This window comes from Etheostoma cragini, chromosome 4 (assembly GCF_013103735.1).
Source record: "Etheostoma cragini isolate CJK2018 chromosome 4, CSU_Ecrag_1.0, whole genome shotgun sequence".
Taxonomy (NCBI): Eukaryota; Metazoa; Chordata; class Actinopteri; order Perciformes; family Percidae; genus Etheostoma; species Etheostoma cragini.
In genome coordinates, this window is record NC_048410.1 from 16,391,956 (window position 1) to 16,403,446 (window position 11,491).

General features: G+C 37.0%; 2 protein-coding genes across 2 annotated transcripts in view; both read right to left on the bottom strand.

Annotated features, from left to right (window-relative positions):
* Nucleotides 1-765: 765 nt before the first annotated feature.
* On the bottom strand, nt 766-7,921 carry arl8ba (ADP-ribosylation factor-like 8Ba). The gene is made up of 7 exons (XM_034868859.1): nt 7,663-7,921; nt 4,291-4,371; nt 4,099-4,172; nt 3,865-3,958; nt 3,660-3,727; nt 1,844-1,914; nt 766-1,698 (listed from the first exon to the last, which is right to left on the bottom strand). The coding sequence occupies exons 1-7, from the start codon at nt 7,783-7,785 to the stop codon at nt 1,649-1,651; spliced, it is 561 nt and encodes a 186-aa protein (XP_034724750.1). The 5' UTR covers nt 7,786-7,921; the 3' UTR covers nt 766-1,648.
* Nucleotides 7,922-9,124: 1,203 nt separating this feature from the next.
* Nucleotides 9,125-11,491, bottom strand: part of LOC117942998 (tumor necrosis factor receptor superfamily member 5-like) — a 5,108-nt gene continuing 2,741 nt past the window's right edge. Inside the window, exon 6 of the mRNA XM_034868852.1 lies at nt 9,125-9,999. Coding sequence (XP_034724743.1) covers nt 9,848-9,999 — 152 coding nt within the window. The 3' untranslated portion in view covers nt 9,125-9,847. The remainder of the gene's footprint in view (nt 10,000-11,491) is intronic.

Below are 11,491 nucleotides of genomic sequence, written 5' to 3' on the forward strand. Positions count from 1 at the left end.
TATATGTGTGTTCCTTAAAATGTGTCAATGTGAAGTGAAATGTTGACTAAGAAGATTTGAATTACAAATATCTGCAATAAATATCCAGCCTAGCTATTAATAGTATGAATGCCATTACAAAATGATTTAAAAAAAAAAAAAAAAATATGAATATATATTTTTTAATTCTATGAATTGATTTTGAATTGGTAAAGCTTGAATCGATGCAATAATGTGAACAAATATGTTTCTGCACACCCCTACATTTATCATTGTGCAGATTGGAGTTATAAAGGCACAGCACTATATGTGAAGTCGTTAGATCTCAAACACACGCATCACCATGTCATTAAAATGGACCTGGCTACACAATGTGTAATTACATTTTGGTAAGAAATGCAGTTAAAAATTACATCAGGATTACTGATTTTTTTTAAAGAGCCATGGTACACCTGCACAGGTGTTTTCACTTTGGCTGATAAGACCTTGTCAGGAGTGTGCAGGTGTGTGTATTGACTTTCCTGTAAGCTTTGTTGCACCGATTAGTGGTAGGTAAAGTTAGGTAATCCTGCATAGATCCAACATACCAACCAACTTCAACATGACTGTAAATATGACCATATGGATACATTAAAACTGTACTTACAATGATTAGAACAAACGGTTTGCTGTTCTCAAAACTCATGCAACAAGAAGAAAGAATAGCTCTGCAGCACCATGCCAATCCTTTCTTCATACACCCATTTTGTGGTACAACATTGGGTGTACAAATAACAGTACAATGTCAAAATTAAAAAGCATGCCTTTTTATTCTTAAATACATTGAAGACGTGTTGTTTTACTCTTCCCAGGTAGACACCCCTTGCATGCTGCTTTGCTTCAGAGGTGAGAGACATTGCACAAGGCACTTATATTCTGCCACTCTCTCAGCTTCGAAGCAGCGCGGACACATCATTCCACTGAGGCTACTTACAAACAAAGGCCAATATGAACCACACAACCCCGTACAGCTTTACTTTTAGCACATTCAGACTTTAAATAGAATCATATATTCATACACCCACATCTCACATCGGTAAAAATCATACTAGCTTGATATTTGTACAGACCTGCATCAATGGACTTGCTTAAATGCAGAGTTTTCTAAAACAATAGACATGTCCTTGAAAGAAGAAAACCTTGTCAAGCAGAGGGTGACAGTCATCAAAAACAATACATGTCCACATCAGTAATCTCCAGGCATCACAGCTGACTGTGTAAAGAAGATTGCTCGTTACATGAGGCCTGTTGGACAGAATCAACCCTCCTTCAAGAGGGTGTAGTTGGATACCCAAGATTAGTGTTCTAAACCACTGGGCATGATCAACCAGGTAATGCCTAAATGTAGATCCAAAATGTGATTCCGACTAAGTTTAAGTACAGCTTTACAGGACGAATAATGCCAAAGGAAAGAAAAAATCATGAAACTTGGTATCAGAATCACATTTTTAGTAGTGCATTCTGAGGGTTTGTGAAAGAACCACAAGGTGAAAAGGGGGGAAATGTGTCACAAGCAGAACCGAGCAGCTTGTGAGATGAAGATGCAACTCTATATCATTGCAGAGTGATGGGGGGGGGGGTGGCATGACAGTAAAGTGGCAAAAACAGCTGGAAAACAACTCCTACATCTTTAGCTCCTCCTGGATTTTGAGTGCTGGATGAGCCACTGAAGTGTGATGTCTGGAATCAAGGAAACACGCTGCGTCAGTCTGAGAATCGGTTAATGATTCAGGCCTTTCTAACTCAGTAGCAACACACGATATGGTTTGCATACATTTTTTGTACAGTTTGAGCTCCATTTAGTCTATAGAGCCATGCAACTCACCAATGTTGTCTTTCTCTTTGCAGGAAATCGAGTAGCAGCATATCTCTCTGTCCTGAATAGCTGCCAGATTCCTTTGAAGGGGAAAAAGGTGCATGAACAAATAAATATGAAAAGAAGGCATTAATGCTGGTGATCAATCTTACTCATCTTGTTGTGCTTGTGCGGTATAGTTTAAGGGATGAGCACAACTCTCAACACATGTTTCTAACTTGACAGCAGAGGGAGCCAGTTCCCTGTAGAACAGTGACATTAAATAAAGAAACGGGCAATGAAAAATAAAACCCAAGCATACAATTTGATGTTGATATTGTTTGCATTTTTTAATGACAACCTTCTCAGTTGTTCTTCATGTCACTCTTTTAATTTGTTTGTTTTACACTGACCGTTCTTTTTCAAGAACTGCAAGGAAAGCGTGATTTAATTGATTTAATGAATATGCATACTAAGGCAAGAACTTCAGTGGTATGGAGTCACAACCCGCTACAAAGCCTAGCTTCAGGGTCAGGGGTGACCCTAACACAGGATGCAAATAAATATCCTTAGCCTGTGTTTTTCAAATCAGTGGAACTTTTTCACACAATTGTGTTTCCTTTTTCAATGCCAAATTTTATTTTCGATGCCAAAACTTACTCTCGTTGTTCTAGCTCCACAGTTCCTTACAGTGGACTACAACTTGACACAGGTCTAGTTTTAACGAAAAATAAATGAAAGTCACGCTTTAACAAAAAAAAAAAAATGTTTAGCGTCAACTGATGTAGGATTATATAAAATATATAGGAATAAAATTGTATTATGGATAGACAAGACTGTATAAAATAATACTCTAATATTAAATCCTACATTTTTTCTCTATACTTCTGAAAAAGATGTAATAGATAGGGACATTTTCATGACAAAAAGTCTGTGCATGATAGAAATGGACTATAATTGAATTAATATAAATAAATATGTTAAAGGGATTATTCACTGTTTAGCCTTAAGCTGTGTATCAGTAGAAACCAGGTGGTATTTTTGAACGACCGTGCATCCTTCCCCAATGTCCCCCTGAGACGAGAGAACTCTGTCTTGTGTGTCTGGGGGAAAAAAACTAGCATTTTTGCCCAGCGGCTGTGGACTACAAGCCAGCTAGTTCCGCATGTTTTCAACTCGCCTATAGGGGGTTGGACTCTTTACCTGAAACAAGCCGAAGCCAGCCAAGTGTCAGCCATCTGACACGCTAACGCTAACAGGCTCTCTCTTTTCAGTAGTAATCAGTTACAGCAATTATGTGCATTCAAACTACCACACGGACACGGACCGGTGCTGAAATGTGGTGCTTATATCCAACTACAGCTACCATTCTACATTCCACGCATATTCACGGCTACGTTTACATCATTCCAAGCGCTAATGCTACCATTGCGTTAGCTGAACTTTACAGATCCTATAATGTGTGTGCAGTAAATGTAGCCGTTTTGTATGTTGTTTTTGTATAATGTCGTTTTTTTATATTTTAAAATGTGTAACACCACTTGAGCCACAGTGAAACATTGTTTTGTGTATGTTTAAATGACAAGGAAAACCCACTTGAGTTAAATGCCTCACTGTCAGTATGTCTGTACTGTACTGTACAGTATGTATGTAAATGGTAGCTGTGGCTTGGGAGTAGATTGAGCAATGAAGCAAGTGCATTCTGGGATTTGGTATCTTTCATCCACATGAGCCAAAAACACATTTTCACATTTCTACTACATAAGTGACTAAAATTTAAAGAAATATGAATCTTTCCAACAGTGAAATATCCCTTTAAGGACTTTGCACAAATTTTCATACTTACATTTTCTCAATGAGCTGCTTTTCATCTAGAGCACTAGGAAGATCCCTTTTGTTACCGAGTACCAAAACCTACAAAAAAAAAAAATGTCATTACAACTGAACTCTGCAACTGCAGAAACTAACAATTGACAGAACCCACACATAGTTTTGCATGACTTCCGCAGAAATGACACAGATCTTGAAATTGATTTCAGGAGAAGACTTACAGGAATTCCTTGCAACTGAGGTTTGTCTAATAAATTATGAAGCTCGTTTCTGGATGCCTCCACCTTTTCTTGATCTGCTGCGTCAACCATGTACCTAAAAATGAGCAACACCGAAAGTCTTAGTTAGATGTGTTTTACATACATTTCCAGTGCATCCAGTTCATCACCAAGTGCTTGTTAAATTTCCTCCCATTTGTTTTTCAGACAAACTTGAAAATTGAAACAGATACTCACACAATTGAATTAACTCCACGACAGTACCGCTCCCACATGCTCCTGAACCTGGGCTGCCCTCCTATATCCCAGATCTGCAGAATTGTATGATATTCCTGTTTCAATTATTGTTGCCTCCTTTTAAAACCTGTGTGCTGCTTTCATTTCATTAATTACAGTTACAGTGTAATAAGAGCAAAAGAATTAAAATACCTTGATAGTGACGTTTCCTTTGGTGACCTTTCTCATATTGAACCCAACTGTAGGAATCATGTCTTCACTGAAATGCCCAGACTGAAAGGAAGTATACAACTAGTATAAGTAATTTATTATGAAACTGTCTGACTTTTGATTGTTGACAGGAAAGGAAACTATTAGGAAAAAAAAGGGCAGCTATGTGTAATTGTTTGATCAAATGTATTATAAATATGACATGCTGCATGGGATCTTTTATACTTTTACAATTTTAAATCCTATTTGTAGCTTGGATTGAAGTGTAATATTATACATACACATACATACATACATACATACATACATACATACATACATACATACATACAGTGGCGTGCATAAGTTTACACACCGATGCTCAAGTTGACTAAAAAGAGGAATTAAAAAAAGCTCTTTTGGAAATTGATCTTAATGCCTAAATAAAAGAAATCTGAAAATTTCAACCTTTGAGGACACCAATTTTGTTTATGAACAAATAATGTATTGTGAAAAAAATGTTCTTCCTTAAAATACAGGGGGGCATACATATACACACCCCTATGTTGAATTCCCATAGAGGCAGGCACATTTTTTATTTTTAAAGGGCTGTTATTTCATGGATCCAGGATACGATGCATCCAGATAAAGTTCCCTTGGCCTTTGGAATTGAAATAGCCCGACATCATCACCTACGTGATGGGTATGTGATGATGTCGGGCTATTTTAATTCCAAAGGCCAAGGGAACTTTATCAGGATGCATAGTATCCTGGTTCCATGAAATAACTGGCTTTTAATAATAGAAATGGACTAGAAAAAAACAAAGAATTCATAATTTTAAACCAAAATGATAAACAAGCCAAACACTATGTATCTACATGTTTTCAATATTGCAGACTGAAGTAAGGAGGGAAATCTAATTCAGCATTCAGAATCAGCAGCATTTCCCTTTAACAACAAAACCCACAGGCCCTGTCTCTTCCTTCTGCCCGCCCTCCTTTGCAAGACTACAATTTCACAGCACATGACTTGCCGGAGTCAGCTGATGAAACTAAGTGGAAATGAGTGCAGCGGTCTTATGACTGAAAAAGGAGGAACCGCCTCCAACACAGCTATTTACTCAGTCTTTTGTGTCGCTGGCTGGCAGGGCATTTTTTCATCTCTTCAGTGTGTAAAGAATCTGGGTTATGTTCCAAACCCAACTTCCTTCTCAAACACCAGCCCTCTCACCTGATGCCAACAGCACACTAATTCAGTTTGACAAATTCTGAACTTCATTGTAAAGACAGTGTCTTCTTTCATACGTGAAGGCACAATAAATAGTGCACTGTTGATTTGCTTTCTGCTTAACACATCCTTACATCAGCATGGGTAGTAATAGTACACTTTATAATTATATGAAACATAGAAAATCCTCACAAATGAGAGGCGGAAACCATTAAATGTTTGCCTTTTTTATAGAAAACATAACTGACTAACAAAATTGTTGGCAGTGTTTCTTTTTGCTATCAATTGGCTAATCAATGAAACAATTAAGTGTTTCTAGTGGACATATGTATCACAATAAACCCAAGTAGACCAGTATGATAAATGGTTATAAAAAAATCGCGATCTCGATTCACCCCTGTTCATGATTTAATTTATAAATGACTGATTTTTTTTTTTTTCAATTCATTTACCGAAAGCATTTTAAATTGACATCAACATGTTTTGATTATGTAAAGACATGTTCAAGGAGTTCAGATAGAGCTTGTATCAGGGCCATATTTAGTCCAATGTGTTACTTGTCACTATATTTGGTAGCCTACTGTACTTAAATGGCCAGTATGTACTTTATTTTCTTTATTTCTTTAAGTCTCTATGTGTGCAGGCTTATGGTGATGAGCAATGTGCTATAGGTGCCAAATGAATCTATGTTTGGTTGGTACTGCCAATTTGTTTTGTTTTGTCATGACATGTACATGTACAATAATAATAATAATACATTTTATTTATAATGCCCTTTACATTTCAAAAAGAAATCTCAAAGTGCTACAATTAATTACAATACACATTACGCCTTGTGAGAAAAAAAATGTGGCAGAGAATCCTGATATCCTATTTTTCGCCAAATCAGGCAGGCCTAAACCCAAGCCTAAAACCCTGTCAATCAAGTTAAAAGGTTTTTAAAAGAACCACTTCAACACATGTGTGAAACAAAGAGAAATTGCACAGATCAACATAACAGGACAAAACAGGACAGACTGTAACAGTCTCATAAGGAATCTGATTGGTTGTCAGCAAGAGCTGATGGAAGAGAGCCATGTGTGCAAACTGTTGTGAAAGCCATCAGAGTTATGACAACCACAAACTGGTGAACAACTCCAAACACAGCCATGAAACTTGCTTTTCACAATATGCTGCTGAAAACTCAGTTGCTGTCTAGTGATTTGCCAATGAAAAACTGCTTCACCAGAAACTGCCCATTTTAGGTAATCCCTACATAGTTACACAAAGTTGCACAAGAGAAAAATGCAACAATAAAAAAAAAAAAACTCCAGCCACAGGAGGTCACAGCAAAGATGCAATCTGTATGTGTTATTTTATCACAATTTGCATCTGAAGCTGATGGTTACAGCAAAAAGCTTCAACTTCCGTTTATTTTAACTTATATAGCCTACATGTTTATGCCACTGGCCATCTAGGTATATGGCCAACTTTATACACCAACTTATTTTGTAAATATATCCAAACATTTCATGCAAGTTTAAAAACAACATAACTGCCCCCATTTGCATCCATTTTCAGAGAGCTAGCTCTAGTTTTACCTCTTTATGAAAGGCTCCTATAATTTTAACAATTCTTATTTGGAGTGGTCAGTTTCCACCTGTTGCAGGACACCTGTACAAAACGTACACAGTGTGCTGTTATGTTAAATTGGTTGTGTGTGATCAGTTGTTGTAATGGTCAACATATTTTTATGTTAACGTCCTGGTGAATGACAGCTTTCAGTGTAAAATGACCCCACAGTTTGGAAGTGATCAGATTTAAGTTTCGAATGAACGCTACGCTTGGGTTTAGCATGCTAAACAATCATAACAGTACGACACTAGCCGACGAGGACCTCCTCTTTATGTAGCCTAAAGTCTATGGAACCTACCAGCAGCAAACTAGTTAGCTCAGCTGACTTTTTGACACAAGTCCACCAACCTGACTCAGTTTCAGGGTTGTTTTTATGGGTGCTGCGGTCCAAACTGAGTAACTTCACATCGTTTTTTGACCCAAAAACCAGACAGTGTAGCAAAGACCTAGTTAGCTTGGTAACTCTTATCCCATTATTAGCGCTAATAGTATTAGCACTACTGCAACAAGGTGGCTAGCAGCTGAAGACTTACAGCGATCACGTTTACAAATGTTGTTTTCCCCGAGTACTGGAGACCGACCAGCGTCAGCTCCATCTCCTCCTTCCAAAACAGAGACTTGAACCAGTCCAGAAGCCGGTTCATTAGTGCCAACATCTTTACGTCGGTGGTATCACTCCCCTGTGTGGTTGTGTGTGTTTCTCCCTCCCTGTCAGTCAGATGTGGCGTTTTTCCCAGTGAGGAAGGGAAGTGGGACGCAGCCAGCCAGTCATATGATCAGTCTGTCGAAACGCGCCCGACAGCGCCCCCACTGGCACATGGAGGAAGTACCGAAGTGCACCCAATTTTGCACACCTACCCAAAGACTAATCCTGCTGAAAATTATACCAGGACTAATCTATAAATATATATGTATATGTGTATATATATATATATATATATACCAATCAATCAGACCAATCAATCTGACTACTATTCATGTACATAATTATTTGTTTAAATGCACCATAGTGCCCGTTCTTACTGCACCTTATTCACTAATGCACCATTTTAAATATGGGTATTTATACTCCCAATTGCACATATCTAGATATACATATTCTCCAGTTTCTTTTAGACTTGGTAAATTTATATCTATCACTGTGCATGCTCTGCACACCCATTCAAGCATTTATTTATTTTCGTGTATAAAACTAATAGCTTGACTTTTCTACGGTGTTTTAATTTTTTTCTGTGTTTCTGTGCTGTGAACTTTGCAAGTATTTTGGACTAAAGTGTACTGTGGAATGACAAATAAAGAAATCTTGAATCTTGAGTAGAGAACATGTCAGGAGAGCAACAACAATGTTAATACATGCACACCTTTCACTGCTGTACCCGCAAGAATACATACATGCATACCATACATACATACATGCATGCATACATACATACATACATACATACATACATACATACATACATACATACATACATACATACATACATACACACATACATACATAACAAAACAAGGGGAGAAATACACACTGCAGTTTAATTTAAATTGTTATGTGTTTACATTATTTAAAATCCTGCCAGGATTATCATCTGTGACCACAAACTGTGTTGTGCACTGTATGGTCTTATGTAACAATGTTTGTTTGTTTTTTTGGTTGGGAAAAGAAATGGGTTTGGAGTAATTCATTAAAGTTATGGATTGGAATCAGATCATGTTAGATTATAAAACAGCTAGTCACTTTCCAAAAAATGTCTAGAAATCATGAAACAGTAGTCATTTTTTAACCAAATCCAGCAAAACAAATGGAAGTACTAAAAGTTTAAAAATATGACCGTAGACCAGGTCGTGGTCTAACCCAGTGGCCAGATTCTATTTGATCCAATTGGTCACTTCACCTCCCCCCTTTAAGTTGTAAGTGTTTGTTGGCTGGCAGATCAGGAAATCAATACACAGGACACGCTGCAGATAAGTTATGATGATAACTTGGATGTTTTAAACTTTAGTTTTGTTTATCACATATACATATGCTACAAATCGCTTTATGACTGTTCACATTACTGAGACAAGTGCTGGGTTTTATCTTTCTCCAGGCACAGAGGTTGTTAGAGCGAGGTCATCCCATGCATTGAATCTTATTCCCCATTTCTTGCTAAACTTATTGCACACATGGCTACATTGTTGGGTCTGCTTCACCTGGTGCCAAAATGCACTCCCTTTATTATAGCTTATCACATTGAAAGACCAGATGGCCTCTCCTAACCCAGAGAAGCTGAGGTCATCTCATGAACTCCAAGGCCTCTTATTTTATTTTAACAAAAATATCCTACAGGACTCATGAACATAGTACTTCTAAAATAACTAACTATAATTACATTTATTCACATAGCACATTTTACAACACTTTACAGATTATTTTTTAGAAAAGAAAAAAACACGTTAACAAATTCACATATTAAAAAGGACATACTTTGACTAAGGTTTTAAACTTTTCTCATTATACATTTCATCTGTTCATCAAACTAATGCTGATCTTTCACTTTCCTGCTGGAGATCCAATCCGGGATCTTTAGATAGATATATAGCTTTAAAGAAGTGTGCATCTCTAACCTTAACAGGTTTAACTATATTTAAATGTGTGCCATTACCAAGCAAGGTGCTTCATTATATCAATATTAGAAAAGTGAACAGATTGTTTATGTCATTAAATGCTTTTTATCATTAAGTGGAGACTTTTTCCAGCTGCAGGAGGGCAAAACTGGTGCTGTTTTTGGATTCATCCTGCATGATGAGGTTGTACCCACTCTCCTCTTTTGACAGGTGAAAGTCACTAGCATTGGTGGACACTGCTAATATTTCAGTGGGAGTGTTATCTGGAGCAGAGGAAAATAAAGAAGCATTTCATTGAAATCAGTAGCATCATCAAATACTCACTGCGGTCATGTCATATTCTTGTACCTACGGTCTCCATCACCTGCACTCAACTGCACTAAACTTTAACTATAACTTCCTCTAGAGTGGGATTTAATGTGGTTCAAGGAGTAAAAAACAAATAATACAGGGATCTGAGTAAAAATCTGACGACAAAAATGCAACAGCCAGTGCAAACACTTTAAAAAGGAACAATATTTAGATTTTTTAGATATATTTCAGAAACAACCCTATGCCATAGTAACCATCTGGTTTCTCCCTGTTTTTCTTTTTTAACTTAAAAAAAGAAGAACAGGGGGAATTTGCAGTGTCCAGATTCCGAATTTTCATAGGTGTCCTGGTGACTTTTTATTTGTTAATGACTTGGATCTTTTCTGCACTCACTTGTGTACTGACTAAAGAAAGGTTCCAGATACTGACCCAGTGTATTTACATTCAATTGAACCCCCTTGACTAAGCACAGGTGATCTCCCTTTGACTAATTATGTTACAAATACATCTAATTGTGAATTTGTGTAAAATAGTGCCGTAACATATTTCCTGGTTGTGAAGAAATGTGTTCCAACATTGGTAATAGTGGGAGACATGGGATGGGAATCATGTGAGGCTCGATTGAAGATACAGTGGGTGTGGCCCAGTTATGGAATCGTTTACTAGATATGGACGCAAACAGGTTGACGAGGAAAATATTTCTCTAGGATAAACACATTCTTGGTCCTGGGTCTAAAGATATACGCAAACTGTTTTGTAATTGTGGGTTTGATGAGATGTTTTTTTAATATGAAAAACTGATATTGGTTTGTTTATAGAATCTGTGCTTGCTAAAGACCAAAAGCAGTGGGCTGACGATAAATGTGCTAAGCCAAAATTGCGTATTTTTGTGGTGATAAAACCAGAATATGGCACAAAGAACTATGCTGTATATAACAGTATATAATATAATATATAGTTGTATACAACATAGACACTCTATGTGTCTGGTGTTTTACCTTTGACTGTTGAAACAGGATGAAATATTAATGTAGAAGAAGATAAACAGATCGGTCCCATGTGTTGTTTGAATGATATTGAAAATGAGTTCCATTTTGTTTTCTACTGTCCTTTTTATTGTGAACAGTGTGTTTTTTGTTAAGCTAGAAGCAGAGATTGATTTAATAAATATGGATGATGGTTGAAGACTGAAATGCTGTTCAGATAGAAATTAGCCAATAATCTTGAGAAAGCATGGGAAAAGAGGATAAAAGCTCTCCATCAAGATGATGTGTATGTACACTAACGGTCAAAAGTCTGAGGTCACTCAAAAATTTCCATTGGACTCCATTATAGACAGAATCCCAGCTGAGATCCGTTGCCTTGTTGTTTTTTTAACCAGGGCAGCAGTTTCCAGATTACATTATGTGCTTACATAATTGCAAAAGGGTTGTTTAATGTTTT